Source organism: Vombatus ursinus, unplaced genomic scaffold, assembly GCF_900497805.2.
Source record: "Vombatus ursinus unplaced genomic scaffold, bare-nosed wombat genome assembly UNPS02009132.1, whole genome shotgun sequence".
NCBI lineage: Eukaryota > Metazoa > Chordata > Mammalia > Diprotodontia > Vombatidae > Vombatus > Vombatus ursinus.
This window is the reverse complement of record NW_020948910.1, coordinates 1355838-1381994: the sequence shown is the minus strand read 5'-3', so window position 1 is coordinate 1381994 and position 26157 is coordinate 1355838. Positions and strand designations below refer to the sequence as shown.

The 26157-nt window shown below is 39.0% G+C and overlaps 1 protein-coding gene across 2 annotated transcripts in view; it reads left to right on the top strand.

Annotated features, from left to right (window-relative positions):
* The window catches only part of GRM1 (glutamate metabotropic receptor 1), a 415558-nt gene that overhangs the window by 290539 nt on the left and 98862 nt on the right, over positions 1 to 26157 (top strand). For both annotated transcript variants that reach the window (XM_027850717.1, XM_027850718.1), the window contains exon 3: positions 7459 to 7694. In XM_027850717.1, coding sequence (XP_027706518.1) covers positions 7459 to 7694 — 236 coding nt within the window. The remainder of the gene's footprint in view (positions 1 to 7458; positions 7695 to 26157) is intronic.

The following is a 26157-nucleotide window of genomic DNA, read 5'->3' as shown; positions in this document are numbered from 1 at the left end:
CCCAGGGTCACACAGCTAACAAGTGTCTAAGGGCAAATCTAAATTCAAGTCTTTTTGACTCGAGGACCACTCCACCCACTGTGTCACCTAGCTGCCTTCAAGAGGAGGGACCAGAAAGAGTGAGATTGGGAGTTATGAGCAATATAGCAAACTTAGTTGGCAAAAGAACTTGGCTTGATGTTTAAGTGAAAAGAGAAAAGTATTGAGAACCATCTCCATCAAACTAGTTGGTAGCCAAAGACCACCAGCTGCACTTATTTTTATTATCCAAAAGTCAGCTTTGGGGCTGCCAACACTGTCTACCTGATAAAGCATAAACTCTTTAATTTAAGGTCCAGTACAGTCTATCTCCCTCTAGCTTACTTCTCTTTCATTATCTCACATTACTTTCCCTCACATACTCTATACTCCATCTAAACTATACTACTGTCCCTCATATTCATAAAGCCCTCTCTGAACTCTATGCTAGTGGCTCACTGGTCCCTTGCCTGGAATGGCCTTGCCTTATTTTTGCCTTTGGAAATTTTTGTTACCACAAAAAGAAATACTTTGAGTATCTTTGTGCATATGGGTCCTTTTAGTCTTCCTCTGATCCCTTTGGGTATAGGCCAAGTTGTAGTATTGTAGGGTCAAAAGGCATGTATAATTTAAAGATGTAGTTCCAAACTGTTTTCAAAAAAGATTAGCCCAATTCATAACTATGAAGGCTATTTTCATAGTTTCTACTGATTTTGAGACACTCGTGGAAAACCAAATAGGAATCCTTTTTGAGGTTCTTGACATAAGACAATAATTCACTGTCTCAAGTCTGGCTAGGATTCCATAGGGTAGCTATAGGTTCCTTGGGCAGGCACAAATCACATTCTTTATCATCATAATCTTTATCACTGGAGACATTCAGCAGTTACATAACTAGGTCAGGGAGGTTGTGAATTTCTGTATAGAGTTGGAGGTAGGACCAGACTACATAAGTTACTTTGTAACTATTAAAATAAATGAATATATTGGAAATAGAGCACTCTGCTAAGGCCCTAAACGATATTCAACCTTTAGTTAAGACAGTCCTTCCCTTCATAGAACTTATAGTCTAGAAGGGCAATATAATTACTATATAATTATAATACATAATGTTGCTATCAATATTTTGGTGTATGTGAGATCTTTCTGTCTTTGACTTCCTTGGGGTATATGCCCAGCAGCATAATCTCTGGGTCTAAGAGTATAGAATCTATACTGTACTGTATTATACTGCGTACTGTACTATATAATCTATACAATAGATATTACAGAAACTTTCTTAGCATAATTAACCAAATTACTTTCCAGAATAGTTAGACTAATTGTATACATACTTGATTTCAAGCAGTATCTCCAATAATGACATTTCCTATCTTTCTCATCTTTGCCAATTTTCTGGGTGTGAAGTAAAATGTGAGTTTTGCTTTTTCATTTCTCTAATTATTTGGAGCAAACTTTTATATAGTTAATAGTTTGCAATTCTTCAGGGAACTATCGGTTCATTTCCATTGAGGAATGCCTCTCAGAACACCCAGTAATCTTATGTTCCTTTTTTCATCCCCACATCTTGAATTCTGAGCTGTAAAATGAAATATAAATAAGCATCATAGTAATCTTGTTTTATGTATTAAAAATGAGTGATTTTTCCTTTGGTAAATAGAAGCAAAATAAATTCCGTAAGTTATTAAGCCCTGATGTGGGAAGGGAGAGGAGTAGGAAAGTACCTGAAGCTTAAAACTGACCTGGAAAATAATTGTATTATCTGATGAGTTGTTTTGACTTTTAAATGTTTACTCTTAAGTGGCACTTCCTGGAGGCTTAAATAAATGAGGACATCTTCTCTCTCTATAATGAAAGTCAGGGACTTAATAAGTGGAATACAGAGACTAAAGCATGACTTTTAATCAGCATCCTGCTATAATGAAAAGGGATGGATTTGGAGTCAGAAAAAATAGGCTCAAATTTCAGTTTTGCCATTTTCTTAATACCTGTATGACCTTAGACAAGTCCCTTAACCATGTTGTACTTGGGTTTCTTCAACCTCGAAATGTGGGGATTAAGGTAGGTGAACTCTAACAATCATCTTCAGCTTCAAATATAAGCTCATGATTACCTTGGAGCACAGTCATGATAGCAAATTAGACAAGTAGTAGGTGACCAGGAAAAGTATCCTGAAATGACCTTCAAATCGTGCTGGGGAGCCATTGTGAGTATCATGAGAGCTGAGCTAAACTAACATAGGGTACAACAACCTTACCACAGCTTCCTTTCTGGCTAATTATTCCTGCCAAATAGGTGCTAAGCTCCTATTCTCCTGTCACTTTCAAAATGTGACTAGTACAAACCCCACTCACCCTACTCTAGTTAAAATTTTACTCTATGCCCAGACGTCTTTCAAGTAAAAACGTTCAGAATTCTATCATGAACATTTCTTCTGATATAAAGGAGGCACTATAGGTAGTATAATGGAAAAAATGAAAACCTGGGTTTTCATCTCTCTTCTTTTACTTATTATTTACATGACTGTAGGCAAATTTCATGTTCCTAAGTTGAGTTTCTTCATCTGTAGTATAAAGCAAGTAAACTATATGATGCTAAGGTTATAGCTACAATATTCACAAGTCTACAAATAGTGGGTTAGACCAGATGAGATTCCGTCCAGCTCAGATGAACTGCTCTGCAGCCTGGGACATTAGAAGACAAAATGTACTTGCCTACCTAGGAGGTTGGGAACAGGTATGTTTCTAGAATTTACTAATGCCCATTATTTCCCCTAATTGGAAAACATATTTGTCCCATTGGTTTCATATAAAATCAATATATATAAAGGCAGCATGTTAGTTATGGTGACACACCTGGACTTGACTCAGTTCCCTGCTCAGGGAGAAGCAGAGAGCATTTGCTGAGAGAGGCTAGAAGGTATGAAGTAGCTCTCTTGAGGAAGCCAAATTAATCTATCTCTCCTGTGGACCGATCAAGCCAATTCAAGGCAAAGTTTGGTCTGAGTCATGTGTACATTTGAAGGAAGCTGCAGACTCTTCAATCACAGATGACACAGAAAGTTCCAGAATATGGCTACTCCAAGGAATAGTTTACCAGTCAGATTTATGGAGGACAGAAGAATTTACTACCAAACAAGAGATAGAGAACATTACGAAATGCAAAATGGATAATTTTGATTACAATAAATTGAAAAGTTTTTGCACAAACAAAGCCAATGCAACCAAGATTAGAAGGCAAGCAGAAAACTGGGAAAGAATCTGTATAACCAGTGGCTCTGATAAAGGCCTCATTTCTAAAATATATAGAGAACTAAGTCAAATTCACAAGAATACAAATCATTCCCCAATTGATAAATCATCAAAGGATATGGACAGGTATTTTTCAGATGAAGAAATTAAAGCTATCTATAGTCATATGAAAAAATGCTCTAAATCACTATTGATTAGAGAAATGCAAATCAAAACAATTCTGAGCTACCACTTCATACCTATCAGACTGGCTAACATGACAAAACAGGAAAATGATAAATTTGGAGAAGATGTGGGAAACTTGGAACATTAATGCATTGTTGATGGAGTAGTGAACTGATCCAACCATTCTGGAGAGCAATTTGGAACTATGCCCAAAGGGCTATAAAAATGTGCACACTCTTTGACCCAGCAATACCACTTCTAGGGCTGTATCCCAAAGAGATCATAAAAATTAGAAAAAGACCCACATGTACAAAACTATTTATAGCAGCTCTTTCTGTTGTGGCAAAGAATTGGAAATTGAGAGGATGCCCATCAATTGGGGAATGGCTGAATAAGTTGTGGTATATGATTGTGATGAAATATGATTGTTCTGTAAGAAATGATAAGGAAGCAGACTTCAGAAAAAGCTGGAAAGATTTATATGGACTGATGCTGAGTAAAGTGAACAGAGCCAGGAGAACATTGTACACAGTAACAGCCACGTTGTGCAATGACTAACGTTGATAGACTTAACCCTTCTTAGCAATGCAAGGATCTAAGACATCTCCAAAAGTCTCATAATGGAAAATGCTATCCACATCCAGAGGAAGAACTATGGGGTCTGAATACAGATCGAAGCATACTATTTGCTCTTTTTTTTTCTTCTGTTTTGTTTTGTTTCTTCTTTCTTATGGTTCCTCCTATTTTCTAATTCTTTTTTAAAACATGACTAATGTGAAAATATGTTCCATTGGAATATATATGTAGAGCCTATATCAGATTGCACACTATCTTTGGGAAGGAGGTTGGGAGGGAGGAGGAGAAAATTTAAAGCTCAAAACCTTATGGAAGTGAATGCTGAAAAGTAAAAAGAAAGTAATTAATAAAAAAAAAGAATGTGGCTACTAAAAAACTTGCCCAGAAAGTTATAGAAAAATGAAATCCAAAGGGGTCACTAAATTCTCAACCTAATAAAAAACATTGAAATAGTTTTTATCCTGCAGAAAACAAACATGTTCTGCTCTTACTTTAGCCACCTTACCTTCAGGGACAGAGGAATTTGTTTTCCTCTGATGTTGTCATTTTGAATTGGCTTCAGAATACAAGAAGGAAGCACTCCTCATTTATAAGAAGTATTTGTTCCCTTTCCCTGAATTCCTAGGAGCAAAAACATTGGATAGCATTGGCAGAGGTGATTCAATTTTCTTCCCCACCATGGTGCAGCTCTCTGTTTGGCCTTGTTTGCAATTTTTCTCCCAATTTCAACAGTAAGAACTATTGGAAACTGAGTCTTGTACTTTTCCATCCCTGGAATTATTTTTTGTGGTTATTGACAGAGATAATGATATATGTTTATTTATTTATTCATTCATTCATCCATTTATCCATTCAACAAATCCTTATTGGACATGTGCTAGGTACAAGGCACTGCATGAAGTACTATGTATAATTCACACTTTTCTGTCCCCTGGGATAACTGTTTGCCCGATTATGTCTACCAGGCAAAAAGTGGGAAGAACATTCACTTCAGGACACTGCATAGTTTCCAAGGGAGAGAGGCCTCTGATATTTACTTCTTTCAATTAATCAATCAAAAAGCATCTACTATATGGCAGGCACTGTACTGAGTACTAGAGATACAAAGACATAGATGATGTAATATAGAATAAAGCTAGAAAGGTAAGTTGGAACTGAATTATGTACAGTGTTAAATTTTGAACAGAGTTAATATTTAATTGGGTGTCACTGGAGTCTATTGATCAAGTCTATTGATCAAATAATCAGACTTATGGCCTAGTTAATATCACTTTGGAAGGCATGTGGAAGATATATCAGAAAGGAGAAAGACTTGGAACAGGGGGACCAATTAGGAGGTTATTGTAATAGTCCTAGCAAGAAATGATAAGGGCCTCCACAAAGGTGGTGGTCATGTGAATGATGGGAAGGGGACAGATACATGGTATGTTATGGAGAAGCAAGGTAGCAGCTAATTGGGTATATGAAATAAGGAAGAGTGAGGAGTCAAGAATGACTCTGAGATGGTAAAATTAGGTGCCTGGAAAAGATGATGGTAGGTGGCTTTGATAACAATAAGGAAGTTGAGTAGAAAGGTAGATTTTGGGGAAAATATATTGAGTTTTCTTTGGTACATTATGAATTTGAGATAACTACAGGACATTTTGTTTGACATGCCCAATAGTCAGTTGGTAACACCAGACTGGAATTCAGAGAGATTGGAATAGGCTATATAGATGGAGAAGTCACCTGGGTAACTAGATGGCAGAGTGGATAGAGAACTAGGCCTGAAGTCAAGAAGACCTGAGTGCAAATCTAGCCTTAGATGCTTACTAGCTATGTGACCCTGGGCAAATCATTTAACCTCTATTTGTTTTAGTTTTCTCAACTGCAAAATGGGAATAATAATAGTATCTACCTCTCAGTACCAAAGGAGATAATTTTTGTAAAGAGCTATGTGCCTGGCACATACTGGTGCCCTACACATGGTTATTCCTCTTCTTCCACCCCTTTACCTATGTAGAGAAGATAATTAAATCCATGGGAGCTGATAAAATCATTAAGTGAGGGGGTATAAAGAAAGAAGAGGGCCCATGATTGAACCTTGAGGGACAACTCATGGGCATGACATGGATGATGAGTCAGCAAAGAAGGCTGAGAGGGAGTGGTCAGAGAAGTAGGAGGAGAACTGAGAGAGAGTGAGCCATGTCAAGAAAGCTCAGATAGGAGAGAGTGGCCAGGAGAAATGGGGTAGTCAGCAGTGCCAAATGCTGCAGAGAGGTCTCCCATAGGATGAAAGAAATGCATTTGTTTTTTTCATTTTCTCCCACCTTGACCCCTACCCCAACCCCTGATTTTCCCCAACCATTAAATTAATGGCATACACTGGTTCTACCTCTCTTACATCTGTCCCTTTCTCTGAATTTATGGAGCCTCAACCCTCATTATCTCTTGCCTTCATGATTCAGTGACCTTCTAATTGGTCTTCCTGCCCCTATTCTCTCTTCCCTTTCCAATTCATCTCCCACATAGCTGCCAAATTTCTTATTCTTAAACACAGATCTGGCCATGTCACCTCAATACTTAAAAAAACCTTCAGTGGTACCCCCTGAAATTTGGCTCCCATGTACCTTTACAATCTTATTTAGCTGACTCCTTCATGCATTCTCAGTTCTAGTAAAACTAATTTATGGCTTCCCATCTCCTGCCTCTATGTCTTTGAACAGATGGTCCCCCCATGACTGAAAATCATTCCCTCTTCACTTCTGCCTCTGAGAATTCTTAACTGCTTTTAAAGCATAGCTTATGGGTCACTTGTTACTCAAGACCTTTCCTGATATCCTCAGTTTTTTTTCTTTTGAAATTATCTCATTTATTTGTATGTATTATATATTTGCTTAGCTATCAACATATTATGTCCCCAAGTAGAATGTAAGCTTCTTGAGATCAGGAACTATTTTGTTTTTAACTGCAACACATAGCATAGTACACCTCATATATAGTAAGCACTCAATGTTTGCTTTATTTTGAAAAAAAAATTTGGCTATATTCCTTTCTTCAGTTTAGGAGTTTCCAGTTTTGTCTCTGCCAAGCACCATTTCCAACTCTGGTAATTACTATATTCACTTTCATTCTGTCTTTGTGCTGACTGTTCATCACAAAGGGAACTAGGCAAGAAAGTGTGTGAATGGCTCAGTGCAAACTCATCCACACTATAGGAAAAACAAAACAAAACAAAACAAAACAAAACACAGCAGGTGCCTAAGTGAAGGGGTAGATCAACAACTCCAGCTACACAGACAAAGGACAGATCATTACTTTCATGTCTACTGATGGTACAAATGGATCGGCTCTTTGTGTATCAGCTTGCATTCATTGGGTCTAATTGCTGAGTGTTTCCTTTCATACCTAATGCTCTACCATGTATGGAGGCATGATTATTTATTTACTTTTCGTCTTTCCTTTTCAGTGATGGCTGGGCAGACAGAGATGAAGTCATTGAAGGTTATGAGGTCGAAGCCAATGGAGGCATCACCATAAAGCTCCAGTCACCAGAGGTCAGGTCTTTCGATGACTACTTCTTGAAACTAAGGTTGGACACCAACACTCGAAATCCATGGTTCCCTGAATTCTGGCAACATCGATTCCAATGTAGGCTTCCAGGACACCTTCTGGAAAACCCCAACTTTAAAAGGATCTGCACAGGTACCTCATTCTCAGAAAGATATTTAAACCATGTATTATTAGTGGAAAGTATGATGGTAGGAGAGTCAAAGGTTAAATCCTTGTCTTCATCCATTTAATGAGTAGAGCAAGGTACTAGCATGTACTTGCATTGTATTGATGTGTATCTAATGAGTATAGGCCATCTCTACTAGATAAAAATAACAGAAAAAGATCATGGGATTATAGACTTAGAGCTATAAGGAACCTTAGAAGCACAACCCCATCATATTACAGATATGGAAACTGAAGAATAGAGGTTAAGTGGTTTGCCCAGAGTAACACAGTTAGAAAGCATCTAAGGCCAGGGCTAGAATCCAGGTCTTTCCAATTCCACGTCCAGTGCCCCATTACACCATGATGCCTCTCATTTGAAATATATACAGATAAATAAAAGAAAAATAAACAAATATTCCAGGTATCAATTGTAATATACATTTAAGGTAAAGAAATTAATTGCAGTGACCCATAGACTTTTTTTTGCCATTATAAACATAAGCAAAACCTATTATATTCTGTCTCTTCCATCCCCACTCCTCTTAATAACGTTTTTTTAAACCATTGTAAAGGTGGAGGTAGAAGAGGTGGAGAGGAAGGCAGAGAGAAAATCAATGTTATAATGAGCTAGATGGCTAGCATTAGTAGGGTAGATGGGAAAAATCAATCTATTCTTGTGAGTGTTCAATATGCTGTTAATGCTGTGTCAGTTCTAACTCCACATCTACCTTATGCACATAGCTTTATACATCTGTAAACAGAAAGACGCTGAGAAGACATTTAGTTCAATCCTATGATTTTATAGTTCAGGAAACTTGGGCCACCGAGGTTAATGACAGCTATCTATATATTGCTTTAAGACTTACAAAGTATTATATGAATATTATCCCTTGTGATCCTCACAATAGTCCTGTGGGGTTTGTGTTATGATTATCCCTATTATATGGCTGAGGAAACTAAAGCCAAGAGAGATTAAGTGTTTTGCCCAGGGTCATATAGCTTGTATTTAAGGCAGAATTTGAACTCAGATCTTCCTATTTCCACTCTTTACTATGCCAAGTGCCTTGCCTAGGTTTGCACTGGTAGTAAGTGGAAGCATCAGAACTTGAACAGCCAGGTTCTTGGACCCCTAAACCAACCCTCTTCTCCTTTTCCTTCTCTCCATTCACACAGCTACCACCTTATTTCATACTCTTCTCACCTCTTGCCCACACTATCATGACATCAGGCTGGCACAGTCCAATATGCATCTTGCTATGCTAGAGAGTGAGTTCAGAATAAGCTGAGCCTGAGAACGAGATCCTGTCTAGATTCTTGGCTTCCAATTTATCTTCTGAAACACAATAACAGGCAAAATAACCTACCTAAAGTATATGTCTGACACTGTTGTTGGAATCAGTGTCTCTCTATCTCCTCCAGGATTAAAATACGCATTCCTCAGTCCTTCACACTGATTCCAGCCTTTCAGCCCCATATCACATCATTCCCCTTCCCATAGTCTTCATTACCATCAAAGTGGCCAACTGGCTGTTCCCCTAACTTGACATTCCATCTCCTGGCTCTGTGTGGCTCCTGGCTATAAGTGAACCTCACCTTCACCTGGTAGACCTTCTAGTTTCTTTTAAAGCTTAGCTCCTGTGAGAAGACTGTCCTCACCCCTTCAGTTGATTATATTCTTCAGATTATCATATATCTACTTACCTGTCTACATACTGAATGGCTCCACATATGTAGCTCCTTGATGTCCCGGGAAGGGGTTTTTTGTTTGTTTGTTTGTTTGTTTTTTGTTTTTCGGCGTGGATGAGTTTTGTATCCCTTGAGTGTAACACAGTGTCTTGTATATATGCTAGGCACTTAGTAAATGCTTGTTATATTGAATTTGCCTATAAGTGGACAGGCCATTATTAAGGACTCAACTCAGTCCCAGTCAATAACATCCCACAGCTGCAAGGAAGGAGAGCAGGGAATTCTATGAGCACTTAGGAGAGTAATTCTGATCAAGTTTAAGCTGAGATATCAGTGAAAGTCTTAGGGTATCTAGGCTTCTTCAGTTATACTAGGGCCCAGTAGCAATAGTGTCAGACTTTTTGTTGTCAATATTACATATTTGATCATTATGACATAAGCATTTTGATAATCCCGATACTTTTTCTACACGATCTGGGCAGCAAAGATCTCCTTCATTATATCACTTTGTTGTCTGGTCATTTGTAGTGGAGTCAGTAACCCCATTTGGGGTTTTCTTGGCCATGATACTGGAGTGGTTCACCATTTCCTTCTTATTTTACAGACAAAGAAACTGAGGAAAACAGGGTTAAATGACTTGCTTACAAGCACACAGCTTGTAAGTGTCTGAGGCTGGATTTGAACTCAGGTCTTCCTGACTCCAGGCCCAGCCCTCTTTCCATTGTGCCACATAGCTGCCCCATTATATAACACAGCAGCCCAAAGTCAGACGGCAGTGCCAGAAATACCCATCCACCTTAAAGGATTCTAGCCAGTGTCATATTAGCATTGGAAACTGAGATGACAACCATTTACTTAAAGTCTGACTGAGCACTCATACTTTACAAGGTCACAAATCCGCTCATTGACTCATTGTATTTTTGTCAAGGTATGTAGAGGATACAAATAAGTATAATCAATGATTCTCGATCCCAAGGAGCTCATGATCCACTTGGGAAGACAGAAAATAACAGTATAAATCATGTAACAATGGAAGACAGATGTAAACCACCTCCTTTTGGCAAGGCACTGTGTTGGGTTCTGGGCCCCAGACAAGAATAAAATAATGTGTGACCTGAAGGTGTTTCTGTTCTATGAGGGCATACAATATATATGCAGATTAAAAAATTTAAGACAATGTGAGGAAGAATGGAGCGCCGTGCATTGTGGAGATAAGAGAAGACTTCATGGATGAATGGTCACCTGAGCTAAAGCTTGAAAGAAGGCAAGGATTCTGGGAGGAAAAGAAGATGAAAGAGGTCTCTCCAGGGGGAAAGGGGATGGGAATGCAAGTGCATGTAGGCAGATGGAATGTGGACTTTGTAAAAGACCTAGCAGTTCAGTCTGGCTGGAATACAGAGTATATAATAGGGAATTATATGAAATAAAAGTAGAAAGGTAAGAGGGAGGTGATTATGGGAGGCTTTAAATTCCAGACTCAGAGGCATGCATTTTATTTTTTAAAAAATAGGTAGTCATTGGAGATTTCTGAGCATAGAGTAGTATAGTAACAAACACATAAATAAACAAAAATACCCTGTGTTTTACATAGCATAATTTCGCATCTGTGTGCAAGATGGATTAGAAGGAAGAGACTGGAGTCAAGGAAACCAACTGGGAAGCTATTACAATAAACAAAGGAAGAAATGATGTTCTGAAATAGAGGGCTGATCATGTGAATGTAGTTGAGGGGATGAATGTGGAAACAGATTCAGCAGGACTTGAGTACTGCTTAGCTATGAAGTATGAAGGAGATGAAAAAAAAATCTAGGATAATTTCAGGATTATCAACAAGGGTGACCTTGGGGACAATGATGCTCTCAATAGAAACTGAGAGGTTTGGAAGAGGTGTGTATTTGTGGGAGAAGATGATGAGTTTTATTCTATACATTCTGAGTTTCAGATATTTTTCCATGTGGAGAAGTCTAGTAGGCAGATGGAAATGTGGGACCATAGTTTAAGGTAGAGAATAGGATTGGATATATAAATCTGAGAGTCATCTGCATTGAAGTGATTACCAAACCCATGAGTAGAAGACCCAGGACAGAATTTTGGAAGACAGCTATACTTGGGGACCAAAAAATGGATGGTGAACCATCAAAGTAGACTAAGAAAGAGTCATCAACCACTTAAGGGAGAATTTGGAGGGAGAAGTATTACAGAAACCAGAGAAGGAAAGAGTACTCAGGAAGAGAGAGGGATTAACAGTGTTCAAAGCTAGAGAAAGATTAAGTTGCATGATGATTAAGAAAAGGCCATTGGATTATCAGTTAGGTTGATTGGAATGGGAAAGAGCAGCATCAGTAGACTGGTGGGATCAGAGAATGGATTTCAAGGGGTTGAGAAGTGAGTGTACTGGGGGAAGGGGAGGCAGCAAGTTTATACTTTATACAAGTATATTTTTATAGAAGTTTCTCTTTCTAGGAGTTTTATAATGAATGGAAGAAGAAATAATGGACAACAGCTGAGATGAATGGCAAGAGTAAATGAAGGATTTTTTTTAAGAATAAGGGGCATTGGAACAGGTTGTAGGCAGCTAATAAATAGGGAAAGATTGATGATGTTGCAAGAGGTGGAAATGTGACTAATGACCTAACATTCTTTACTTTTCTTTCTGTTCACAAAGAAAGCTTAGCAAGCCTTTTATTTTTTGAGTTTTAATGCAATACTGTAAGAATTATACTGCACTACCAAAAGGGATGTGATGGCCATTTTCACTAGTGTGGGCTCATCTTCAGTTACATTTTCTAGATTTCCTCCAGTTGGGCTTTTAATCATTCAATTATTATTGACTAAATACCTGCTGTGTGTTCAGCACTATGAAGGCTCACAAGGGAAGGGGGTAGGGACACAGAAGAAATAGAAGAGCTACTTCCTGCTTTTAAGAGGTTTACAACCTAACCGGGAATATAAGGGACTTTTTTATTTGCAGCAAATGGTCCTTCAGATAAAGGCCAGGCAATGTTCCTTGTGGATATTTCATGAGTCCCACAGAGGTTAGGAACTTGGTCAAGGTCACACAGTTAATTTAATCTAGAACACAAATCTTTGGACGCCTCCAGAACGATGTTTTTTCCACTATACCATCCTGCTATTATCCTTAACATGTGAACATATTATTTAATTATTTTGCTTATTTCAACTTTGTTTTCCCAACTAAGTTGTAATTGTCTTGGAGGCAGAGACTATGTCTTAGACTTATCTTGCAAACTTCATAGCCCCTGGCACAATGTTGGGCTGTGTGTGTGTGTGTTTGTATGTGTGTGTGTGTGTGTGTGAATTCTCTGTACCATTGTAGGTAAGCACCTGCTCTGGGGCACTAAGAAGTTAAACACGTAGTAATGCTCCAGAAATACTAATGAATTCATCGATTAAATTGTAAGTCAGTACGTTGTGGGGCATTGGGAAAAGGACTGGATTTAGAATCTGAAGACCTGAGTTCAATTTCTCACTTACTGACTGTCTGAACATGATTTAAACCCTGTGCCTCAGGTTCCAAATCAGTAAAATGGGCATCATCACAATTGCTCTACCTGCCTACCAAGGTTGTTGTAGAGATCAAATGAGATAATGAAATTTGTTAACCATCTTGCTGTTCTATAAATTTTAGTTATTCTTATAATTATCATTAAGCAGTGTCTTGCTTCCCTACTGTATTTACATTTCTTCAGAATATGCTTGTTTGTTACTTACAACTCACAAAAAGGTATTAGAGTTATCACTATGTGCCCTCACTGACCATCCTAGTCTTTTCTATGCAAGACTTTCAGAAGAAAAACTCAATACTTGTCTCCAGGTAAATGATGAAGCAGGAGGGTGGTGCAGTGGATAGTGCTCTGGGGCTCTCTAGCTGTGTGACTCTGGGCAAGTCATTTGACCTTTGTCTGCCTCAGTTTCCTCATCTATAAAGTGAGGATCATAATAGCACCTAACTCCCAAGGTTGTTGTGAAAATAAAATGAGCTAACGTTTGTAAAGTGCTCTGCAAAACCTAAAACTCTACAAAAATGCCAGTTATTATTATTATTAGTGAAAACACCTGCCAACTTGGAGAAACAAGAACAAAATAGATCAACAGTAAGAAGCCTTATGGTCAAGGACTGATAGACTGCACTGTTTAAATACTGTGGATTTCTACTCATCATGCTACCCCAAAGTAACAAGGTTGAATGTGAAACTAGCTAAGAACAACAATAATAATAATTGATCCTTATGTAGTGCTGTAACTGTTACAAAGAATTTTACATGTGTTATCTCACTTGAGCCAACCTTGAGAGACAGACGTCACAGGGATCATCATCACCATTTTACTCCTGAGGAAACTGAGGCTCTGAAAATTAAGTTACTTGCTTGTAGTCAAACAACAACTACAGACTCACAGAATCTTAGAGTTGGAAGGGACTTTGGCAATCATTCAGTCCAACCCATACCTAACAGGAATGTCTACTATAAGAGCACTGGCCCTGGAGTCAGGAGGACATGAGTTCAAATTTGACCTCAGACACTTACTAGCTGTGTGACCCTGGGCAAGTCACTTAACCCTGTTTGTCTCAAAAGAAGAAGAAGAAGAAGAAGAAGAAAAGAAAAAAAAAGGAACATCTACTATATCATACAAGACAAGTGGTCATCCACTCTCTGCTTGACAGTCTCCATTGAGGAGAAAGATCATCAACTCCAAGCAGCTATTTTACTTCTGGACAGCACTAATTATGACAAATCTTTTCATTGACATCAAGCTGCCTGTGTGCATCTTCTACCTTTTGGTCCTGGTTTCTGCTTCTAAGACTAAATTGAACAAACCTAGTCTATATTTTAGGGCAGAATTCTGACCCAGATCTTCCTGCCAGCCCTAACTGCCAACTTCCACCCATAGATTCTGGTTCTGCCCTCTGGGGTCCAACAGATAAACCTAAATCTAATGCTACTAAAATTTTGAGGCAGGTGGGATTCAAACGCAGGATTTCTTGCCTCTGAAGTTCATGAGCTTCTATTACATTTCAACTTGTGAGGATCATAGTTTGTCAGAGTGTCTTTCTTGACCAGGGCTTAGCACAGTGCCTGGAGCACAGTAGGTACTTAATAAACGTTTATTGATTGATTAATGGACCATAGGCAATTGAAAGTGGAAATATGTTTGAATTTTTTGTCATCATTCATGCTACAAAGTCAAGCTTAGCTAATGTTTACACATGTACCTGTGCTAACATCCCATTTAAGTAATTAGCTTTGAAACCAGACACGTTGCTTCATATGTATGCTATTTTTTTCCCCTGAAGCAAGCAGTAGCCTACAGTTCTCACTTTTTCTATATCATAAGTGTTTATAGATAGGAGAACAATAACTAGCAGTTTTTCATACCTGGGGCCAGCAATGCAAAATTCATTAGGGTGCCCAGTATGAAACATATCCCCATATGAGCATTTAAGAGTAGGCTGCTATGAGATTCAGGAAAACCACATCTTGGAGGGTAGTGCAGGGTTGTGATGAACCCAGATCATGCTGGCTTAGGAAACATAATTGCTATTTATTTATTTATTTTAGTATGAGCGTTTATACCTCGGAAATTGGCAAATGCTACAAATCAGGGCTTGATTTCCTGTTTGTTGATTATGTAGAGTATATGATGGGAAGTAATCACATAAGAAAGTGACAGAGAAAATGTTAAGACTGCAGATTAAATTTAAAAAATGCATTATGGGTGCATTTTCCCCCCAGATATCTAGTTGTTAAATATTGACCAATACCCCCGCCCTGAGTTGCTAGCTTCAGTGGGCAGGGACACCTGAAAAAGTGGGGCAGGTGAGGAGGAAGGAAGCAAGGACCACCAGCAAATGGCTTCCTATTTGAATTTGATAACTGTATGCTAACTAAGCTTAGTTGTTTTTAATCTGTTGCTATTAGTGCACTTGAAATTTTGGTGCCTTGGGTCAAAGACCCAGGTACCTTAACCTAGTTATAGCTCTGCTATAGAAAATGCAGGACAACGAGGTGGCACAGTAGATAGAGTGCCCCATCTGGGGTCAGGAAGACGTCTTCTTGAGTTCAAATCCAGCCTCAGACACTTACTAGCCATGTGACCCTGGGCAAGTCACTTAACCTTTTTTGCCTCAGTTTCTCATCCTGTCAAATGAACTAGAGAAGGAAATGGTAAACCACTCTAGTATTCTTGCCAAGAATACTCCAAATGGAGTCACAAAGAGTTGGACATGACTGAAAAAGACTCAACAAAAAATATAAACAATCTTATTTTGCTATTCTCAACAACTGTTTTATTTAGTTTTAAAAATGAATATTAAAATTGTTTTTGTATATAACTGAGGAAGAATAAAACACTAGATAAATTTTTTAAAAAGAAAAAAAAATCATTTTACCTGTAAAAGGGAACTATAAAAAACACTGCTTCAGGATTAATTATTTCAGATATCATTATCATTTACTGGAGAAGTTTGAATATCAAAGATTACTTCTGCACAGCTTCCTAATGCATATATAAACATTTGTTAAGAATAGGCGTGAAAAAGTAGAATTAACCTTTCCCTACTTTTAATAGTTAAATTTCTGTCATTTATTTTTGCCTTCCTTAATTGGGTCACCTCTGATGTTTTACAAAGTTTTTATATTTCATTTAGTTTCTATGGAAACCTTTATTGGGTTTAATCTCAAATGTCACTATTTAAATAAAGAGTATTTGCATGGGAGTCTCAATTTGATTGTTAAGGACCCTGAGCCCAGATTGAATAATTTGGGAATCAAGGTGGCTAATTAAAAAGTGGTGAAAAAATTTCTCCACCCTCTTGTCAATTTGTCCTATTCTCTGACAAAGAAAATATCACTACTTAATTAATTGAGAATATCAAGGGACTTGAAGAGAGAGTGTTGGCATAGTGCAGACTGACCCTTCAAAGTCTGACTTCTAAATTGGTCACTTTAGGATAGTCTAGCACATGTCCTACTAAATTCCGTCATTCCTGACCCTCCCCCTCCTCCTCCTTAGTTCACCTTTATGGATGCTAAGAATATTCATTGATTTACAGCATGGTATCATGGATAGAGGGTTCTCTTTGGAGTCAGATAGTCACTCATCATCTCCATCCCTCAGGCAACTCTCTAAAATTGTTAAGTTATAAAGAAGGTGGTGATTTGTTTTTAAATAACCAGGAAATCTCAGTACTTTATTATTGCCGTTTCTGGGTCCATATGGTTCTCTCCTCTTAGGAGGATCACAGCAAGACCCAGATTTGCCCTCTTGCATTGTGGTCCAGTGTCTTATAGCCTTTGCAGCTGTGTACTTTTTCTTCTTCCCTTTCCAACAGGCACAGTGTATTGTCCAAAAGGACTTCGTCTCTCTTCAGATCCCACCTCAGATACACTAATTTGACCCTGGGCAAGTCATTTAGCCTTTCCTAGCATCAGTTTCTTCTTCTGTAAAATGGGGGCAATAGTAGCACCTACTATGGACATAGGTACTATTATTATAATAATTAATAATATTATTATTATTAATAAAATTAACATCAAATGAGATAAATGAAAAGCACTTTATAAGCCATAAAGTGCTATATAAAATTTATTACTATTATTATCATTATAATTAATGAGTCTTGGTCCAACATTTTCAGGTAACACTTTCCAAAAACTTCCCCCTCCTGGGACCATATGGTTGTCTCTCCAGGAACACTATGACAGTTTCACCCAGCTGCCACCATCAATCAGGTCATGTGGCTCTCACCTTTCCAGGGGTCATGTGACTAAGAGGCACTGCCACTGCCTAGCCATAGCTGCCATTAATGGATCCCTGGGAGAAGGACCTTGTGGATGAACAGGCTTCTCTGCATCCACTCATCCCCATTCCCTCCCCACTGATTCTAGGAACTCAGTTGGCTCTCAGCTCTCTTAGCTCCAGTCAGTACTCAGCAGTCTGTCTGGCTCTGCTCCCTTTTATAGACCAAGTCCAAAAGGTTCAGCTGAGATCACTTGTAGTTCTAAATCAATTAAATTATCACTGAATGACGAGATTTAATCGCTCCTTCTCCATGAGTCATAGCTGGACTGATCAGCCACAGAAGAATACACTGTGCCTTGACCCCAACATTGTGATGTCACTGGTCCTCTCTGAGTACACAGGATGACAACGACAAACAAAGTCCCATCCTCAGTGATTTCATTTTGGTATTAATAAGTATCCATACCTTCCATAGAGAGAGATCATTCGCATCTCAAACAGGTGTCTCCTTAATCTTGTTAAGTTGCCCAGACTCACTCTTGGCTGGTTTTTTTTTTTTTTTAACCAATTCTGTGATTTCATTGGTATAGCAAACTCCTTCTACCAACCTGTCTTACCCATGAGTTAACTGCAGTGCAGCAAAGTTACTAACTTGTCCAAGGCCCAAGGCTGCAAGTAACAGAGTTAGGATTTGAATCTAAGTTTTCTGACTCAAAGGCCAGATTTTTTTTCCTGCTGTCACCCTTCTTTTCCTGGACCTGGAGACAGTTCAAAGGGAAGGACAACAGTGAAAATAAAAGGGTTCAAAAAGTATAAGGAAAGATTAAAGAAAATGGAATTATTTATCCTACAGAAGAGACAAAATGAGGGAAGATCTGAAATCTTATGGAAAATGATAATTAGTCTATCTTTATTTCCACCCAAGCCATACTGCTTAAGCCACTACAGCATGGAGAGTTTAGTTTAGGTATAAAAGGAGATTTCCTGGTGGCCAGAGCTGTTCAACCCTAGGACATGTCTAACACAGTCTGTGAGATTCCCTTTTCTGGAGTTTGGACTTCATCAGTAATGATGATGATGATGATGATGATGACGATGATGATAGCTATCATTTATATAGCACTTACTACATGCCAGGCACTATGTTAAGCATTTTAAAAGTATTATCTCATTTGATCCTCACAACAACCCTGGGAGGTAGGCACTATTATCATCCCCATTTTGTAGGTGAAGAAACTGAGAGAAGCAGAGATTAAGTGACTTATCCAGGATCCCACATCTAGTAGTTGAGGCTGAATTTGAACTCACGTCTTCCTGACTTTAGGCTTAGCACTCTATTCACTGCACCACCTACCTATCTGTCAGTGTAGGTGGTTAGTCCTTCAACCAAGTATAATCCAAGGAAAATTGAGGAGGAAGAAGAAATATCCTGTCTTTTGACTCCCTGTCTATTCAATTTAATTTAACAAGCATTTTTAAGTGCCTAATTTGTGCCAGGGCAGCTAGGTCACTAGGCCTGCAGTCAGGAAGACCTGAATTCAAAAGTGGCCTTAGACACTTACTAGCTATGTGACCCTGGCCAAATCACTTAAACTCTGTTTGCCTTAAACTACTAGAGGAGGAAATGGCAATCTACTCTAGTTTCTTTGCTAAGAAAACCCCATGGACAGTATAGTCCATGGTGTCACAGAGTTAGACACAACTGAACAGCTGAACAATAACAACTGTAAGTGCCAGGCATGGTGGCAGGCACTATGGATACAAAGACAAAAGCAACATTCTCTGCCTTCAAGGAGAGGGAAACAATAGACATACCAACAATTAATTATGAAACAGTATTCAGATACTCCCATGGATCTATGCTGTCATAGATTGGAGAATTCCCTGCAGAGATGCAGATCATAATCCAACCGAGGATGCTTGTCTTGTATGTCTTCTGTCCATGTCCTCCTATAAGTTCACCAAAGGAGGTCCACCCAACCTGTCGAAGGCCTTTCTTGCTACCTCATAACATTACAGGTTAACAAGGTGTTACTCTGGCTTTCTACTTGTCATTCCTTGCTCTTACCGTATGAAAAGCTCATCAGCCTATCTTTTTTTCTTGATAAAGTAATAGGCAGAGGGGTGAGGTTGGGAGGGGGTCGAAGGGGAGGGAAAGGTCTTCCCAGTTTGCCTGCTAGGGACAATCTTCACAAAGGCAAGTTAGTCTACATGGCATAATCTCATAGCATCTGGGTGCTTAGTTTTTCATCTATTTTTATGACTCCTTCAACTGAGAAATAAACAGCATGAATTTAAGTGACCAATGATCATCCTTGGTTCCTGGTGCAGGTTTATAATCCCAGAAACCAGAGAACCTGAGGCTCAGGGGTCTCTTGAGGTTGAAAGTTGTGAACTGCTGTGGGCTGAGCTGTGATTACATGTCTATACTAAGTTCAGCCCCTGGAGTAGGGAGCCACCAAGGTAGTTTAAGAGAGGAGGGAGGCAAACCAGCCCAAGTTGGAAGGGGATCAGTCTAAGTTCCCCTGTTGATCATAATGGGATTAGGCCTTTGACCTTCAAAACTGGGTGAGAGGGAGTCACAGTTTTGTTTGTTTGTTTTTAAGATAACTCTACCAATAAATTGGCTTTGAATACTACTTAATTTGCTTAGGCTTAAATTTTCTTTTACTCTACCAAAATTGAATGAATCGACAAAAGCAATACATATCAAGCATTGAACTAAGCTCCTGAGATACAAATATAAAAGAAAAAAATAGTGCCTCCCTTCAGAGAACTTACATACTAATGGTGGACACAATATACTTAGGGGCCTATGGGGCAAGGAAGAAGTCTTCTAAGTTGTTAGGATGGTGAGTGGGTCCTTTGGAGAGTAAATTGACACGCCCTATCCAGAAACAAAGACTAAAGTGGGGGGGACAGGAAGGGAAGGAGAGGAAGTGGAGGAAATGGCCCAAGAAAAAGGGAAACAAAGAAGTGAAGCACAGGGCTTTCCTGAAATAATGCTTTAGGAGAAGCAGATATCTTTTAGGATAACAGGGCCCTAGGTCAGAAATTCTCTAGCCAATGATTTCTGGTATCGACAATGCTGAGGAGATACCCAAAGGAAGGAAGTGAAATAAATAATTAAAGTCCACTTTGATTTCTTCTTGCTCCCACAACTCCCCCAAACCATCTCTCATCTGCTTTTGCTTGGTTCACCAGAGGTGTCTGTGAGGTGTGGACAAGTATGGCACTGGAAAAAACAGAACCAAATTTCCCCGTTCTACTCCGTAGTAGTAATTTGTGATGTGGCTCAGTACAGAAAGATGCTTCCAGAAAGAAAAAGAGAGAGAGAGAGAGAGAGAGAGAGAGAGAGAGAGAGAGAGAGAGAGAGAGAAAGAAAGAAAGAAAGAAAGAAAGAAAGAAAGAAAGAAAGAAAGAAAGAAAGAAAAAAAAAAAAGAAAGATGCCTGGAAATGCTGTCAGTATGACTATCAATCAGTTTAAATGTCCTGAATCCACTCCAAAGACTGACTCCAGGCTTTTTTTCCCCCTGCATTTTCCCATCAAACTTGACTTTCTACTTCAAACTCTGGGCTTTCTTGGACTGAAGTCATGTTGGGGCAGTGAAGGAGAAAGTGATTCACCTACATGTGAGCAATCTACAGTTGGACTAGTTGGAGAAATATATTGTGATGCAGAAAAAAACCTAATGAAAAGGGAGAGGGGAATTTTAAGAATTTTCAAGGTCAGAATCATCTCAAAGCAAAATGGTGAAACAGGCTTGCTTCAGTGTTTTCTTTCCCTTTATTTTGGAGGCTCTAGTTTGGTTTTTCTGTCCTCCTGGTGCATCCTCCCACCTAAAGCCTATGACAACTCAGGTGGGCTTGATCTCTCTGCCCTGTACTCCCAAGTTATTTTGCCCTCCTCCATTACAGAAAAACTTACCTGTCTTTCAACCCAAAGAACCCTGCTCTCTGCTTTCATAGTGGTCATAGCCTATAAATTAATCTATTGAGAGAGTCTTGTAGATGCTAATTTGTTCATGACAGAGAGAAGGTTCATTCAGATACCTCATCCTTTCTGGCCACACCTTGACCCTTCTTTAACTCTGGTCACATCCATAATACTTCTAGGATAAGGTAAGTGTATTTTAACAGTGACCTTTTAGAAAGAATGCATTGGCCATTCTTGATTAGCCTGAAAAAGAGATTCTAATGACAGAAACAGTGGGTCAGGCAGTATACCCCAGACTTCTGGCATGCTTTTACTTTATTATTTTTCATTTTTTGACTTTTTAATTTTTCCAATGACATGTAAAGATAGTTTTCAATGTTCACTTTTATAAGATTTTGAATTCCAAGTTTTTTTCTCCCTCCCTACCTCCTACCCCCTTCCCCAAGTCAGCAAACAATCTGATATAGGCTATGCATGTATACTCATGTTAAATATATTTCCACGTTAGTCACGTTGTGAAGGAAGAATCAGAACAAAAGGGAAAAACCACGAGAAATAAAAAAAAAATAGAGAAAACAGTAAGCTTCAATCTGCATTCAGACTCCATAGTTCTTTCTCAGGTTGTGGATAGTGTTTTCCATCATGAGTCTTTTGGAATTACTTTACATCATTGTATTGCTGAGAAAAGCTAAGTCTATCAAAGTTGATCATTGCACAATGTTGCTGTTACTGTGTACAATGTTCTCCTGGTTCTGCTCGTTTCACTCAGCATCAGTTCATGTAAGTCTTTTCAGGTTTTTCTGAAATCTGCTTGCTCATCATTTCTTACAGCACAATAGTATTCAACTACATTCATATACCACAATTTGTTCAGCCATTCCCAGCTGATGGGCATCCTCTCAGTTTCCAATTCTTTGCCACCACAGAAAGAGCTGCTATAAATATTTTTGTACATTTGGGTCCTTTTTCCTTTTTTATGATCTCTTTGGGATACAGACCTAGTAGGGGTATTTCTGGCATGCTTTTAAAGAGAGGGAAGATTTCAGAAGGTTCTGTCAAAGACCTTTTAACACCTATAGTAAGTCAGTCAGTCAATGAGCATTTTTTTAAAGTGCTTACTATGTGCCAGGCATTATGGTAAACACTAGGCCTATGAAGAAAAGCAAAAACAGTCCTTGATCTCAAGAAGCTTATGTTATAATTGGGGAGAGAATATGCATGCAACTATTTGTAAGACACGTAGAGTGTAAATGGGAAGTCATCTTAGAATGAAGGCACCAGGGACGGGGAGAGGAGAAGCAGGGAATGTGTGTGAATTTGTGACTTGCAAAAAGTAGGATTTCTGCAGAGTCTTGAAGGAAATCAGGGTAAGTAGGAGATGAATGTGAGGAGGGAGGGCATTTCAGGGATGAGAGACAGCTAGTGAGAATGCACAGAGTGAGGGGATGGAGTGTTGTGTGTGAGGAATGGCAAAAAAGCCAGTAGAGGTCACATGGAGAATGAAGCAAAGTGCACATGAACTTATAAAGTTATTGTGAGGTTCAAATGAGATCATGTATCTAAATAGGCACAAGATAAATATACAGATCTCAGTTTCATATAAATGTAGGTTGTCATTGTTTGCATAATTATTAATGTGACCTTGCCCAACCTGGATGCATCATTTCTCTGAGCCTCAGTTTTCTCATTTGTAAAATGAAGGTAATTTACTAAAAATGACCTCCAAGATTCCTTCCAGCTTTGAATATATGACACAGATTCACTACAGTCACAGAATCACAGATTTTCAGAATTGGAAGAGACCTCAGCAGCTATCTAGCTCAACCCATAAACCATATCCATTTGGAGTTTTCTATGCCCATGACCCCCAACAATTTAGTAACTTAGCCTAGCACACAAGATCCTTTAGAGAAATATTTACCACATAAAGAAGATAAAACCAAGATACAAGGAAAAGAAATGCAGAGACCTTCAATCTCCTTGGACATGTTGCTTTACCATGATGGGACCCCATCGCTAATTTCATTATCACATCCTGCAGAACCATCATGATTTAGGTCAGCCTTCAAACAGTATGACTGTCAGTATGCAGCCCCAGCATGGGAAAGACTGGTGCCCTCCTCCAGACTATGACTGCAGATGCTGCCTTCCAGCCCCCACCTCCACCCCCACAAGGCAGCTGCTATATATTTCCTTGCTATGATAATAGACACCCTGGAAAATTTGTGGGACTAGTTTTGGGGACTGTTTTGATACAGACATAGCCTTTCTGACCACCTCAGATTATACCATAAAGGTGGTTACCAACTCTATCTTATACCTAGGACCAATCCTGCTACAGGAAATTCTGAAATGCCAGCTGGAATATTCTGCAACCTCAATGATTTTGTATTATCCTTTATATTAAAATTCCACTCTTGTTATCTATAGAATTAATGTTCCTGAGAAGATTTATGCATGACCCACTCAATGTCCTCCAGTTATTTTAAGATTTTATGTGTGTACAAGCATATACATGTCAACTCCTATCACCTCCATATCCCATCTGGGAGACCGTGTTAGGATAGCTATCAGATCCAGAACAACTTGTCCCTTTCCCTTTTGGTCACAAAGCTTTGTGACCTTGGATCTTATTGAAGTTTTCTTAATCCATTATGGAGGATTCAGTTTCCTTATCTGTAAAAAGAGCACTTTAGATTGAATGATCTTCAAAGTTTAACGTTAGCCTATGATTGTCTGGATCTTTCATCTTTCTCTTCCCACCCCAATGCCCAAGCCCCTTTCCCTAGCAATAGATATCATTCAGTTTCTCTGCTGTCTGTGGCATAATCATGCTTTACAGCCTGCTCAGCTCCCCTGGATGTCTGCTCCTGCTGTGATCAGAGACACTGTCAGGAATTCTAGCCTGCCCTTTTCCTGATTTCTCCCTTAGGAGATTAAGGTCTGATGGCTCCTGCTGCAGGCAGAGCAAGACACAAGGTGGCCTCTTGTTGTTTTCTATCTCTGGTGCAGCAGAGTGGACACTGAGGTGAAAAAAAGACAATGAGCATAACTGGGCCTGTGGCCAGCCTCATGGGGAGACAAGTCTGAGAGCCTGATTTGGCAGGATCTGAGGGGCCCACAAATCTTTCTTTTATGGTCCTGCTGGGGTACCTACCATTTCTATATAATCCCCTTCGCTGTTTTAAAACACGGTAAGACCTGCTTATAATACAAATGGTTATCTGAGAAGAGTGACATATGAGCACTTCATCTCTGATCAGTTTGCTAAATATAAGGCTTTGAGAGAATGAGAATCGTTGTTGTTCAGTTGTTTCATTTGGGTCTGACTCTTCAGGACCCCATTTGGGGTTTTGGCAATTTGATGGAAGGATCCTCAGGTCAGGAAAGGTTTGGAACATAAGGTATTAGAGTACATAGATGGGCAGGGTAACATCAGAATAGAGGGTAGGGGTCCACAGAGAACACAAGATTACCAGGAGATAACCCCAGAGGGAGAAAGGAAGAGACTCAGAAAAGCTGCTAATAAGGAAAATTCTGAAACAGTCCAGAATAATCAGAATTAGAAACTAGGCATGAAATCAGAAAATACTGAAAACACAAGCCAGGACAAACTTGAAGATTCACATTTCTGTCTGTGATTTGGTCATTCAATGTTAATAAGAGGGCAACAGTGGATACAAGGTTAGACTTGGAGTAGGAAAGACAGTTCAAATCCTGCCTCAGGCACAAGCTTTGTGACACTGGACAAATAACCTCTCTTAGCCTCAGTTTCCTCATCTGTAAAATGGGGATTGTTTCGAGTGTCAACTAAGATAATGTATCTAAAATGCTTTGCAAGTCTTAAAGTGTAATATAATAATAGCTAGCCTTTATATGTCACTTTGAGATATTCAAAGTGCTTTACATATTAATTCATTTGATCCTCACAACAATCTTGTAAGGTAGATGCTATTATTATTATATTATTATTATCATTTTACAAATGAGGCAGACAGAGGTTAAGTGGTTTGCCTACAGTCACACAGTAAAGCGTCTGAGGCAGGATTCACACCCTCATTTTTCTGTCTTCAAGTCCTATACTTCATCCACCGGGCTACCTATCAGTGATATAAATGTTAGTGACACAGGAATTGGCACAATTACTATTTAATGAGCTTACTTCATGCTGTTTATTTTTCTGTGGATGCCACCTAGATCTTGCTACACTTTTGGATGGGTTCTGTACCTATGGCAACTGCTGTGCTCACCCAAAGAAGAAAGGTAGGAAGAGGCCCAGAAAGAGGAGGGATTGATGGCTAGACAAAAGTCTCCTAAAATATAAAGGTCTCCAAATCTCAGATTTGGAACCTAGACCAGAGGTCATCCAATCCAACTGGTACCTAAAAAAAGAGTCCTCTCCATGATAGCTCCTCGAGTGGTCACTGCTTGAAGACCTCTTGGGAAGAGCCCCCTACATCCTGAGTTGTCCTAATCTACTTGTTTATTGCTGTAACTGTTGAAAATTTTCCATTTATCAAGCCCAAATCTGCTTCTCTGCTATGTCTACATATTGCTCATACATTTGCTCTCTGAAGACAAGTAAAGTACATCTAATCCCCTTTTCTTGTGACAACTCTCCAAATACTTACATACAGCTTTCATATGTCCTCTAATCATTTCCAAGTAAATATGCCTTGGTTCATCTACTGATCCTTAGAGAGATCATGGTCTCAAATCTGCTCATTATTCTGCATTCCTTCCTCTGCAGGCATTCTAGTTTGTCCCAGAGCTGAACTCGAGACTACAGATTTGGTCTGACCAGGGAATAGTGAAGCAGGACCACCACCTCCTCCATTCCGGACCTCTCTTTATTCTCTTAGTGTGGAATGAGATCATTTAAGCTTTTTTTGGCTACCATGTGACACCGTTGACAAATGAGAGAATATAAATGAAGCCATTTGTAAATTGTAAAGTACTACCTCAACATTAGTTGTTATCATCATCATCATTATCATCATCATCATTAATAATACTGACATTGAATTTTCAGTCTACTAAAACCCCAGGTCTTTTTCATAAAA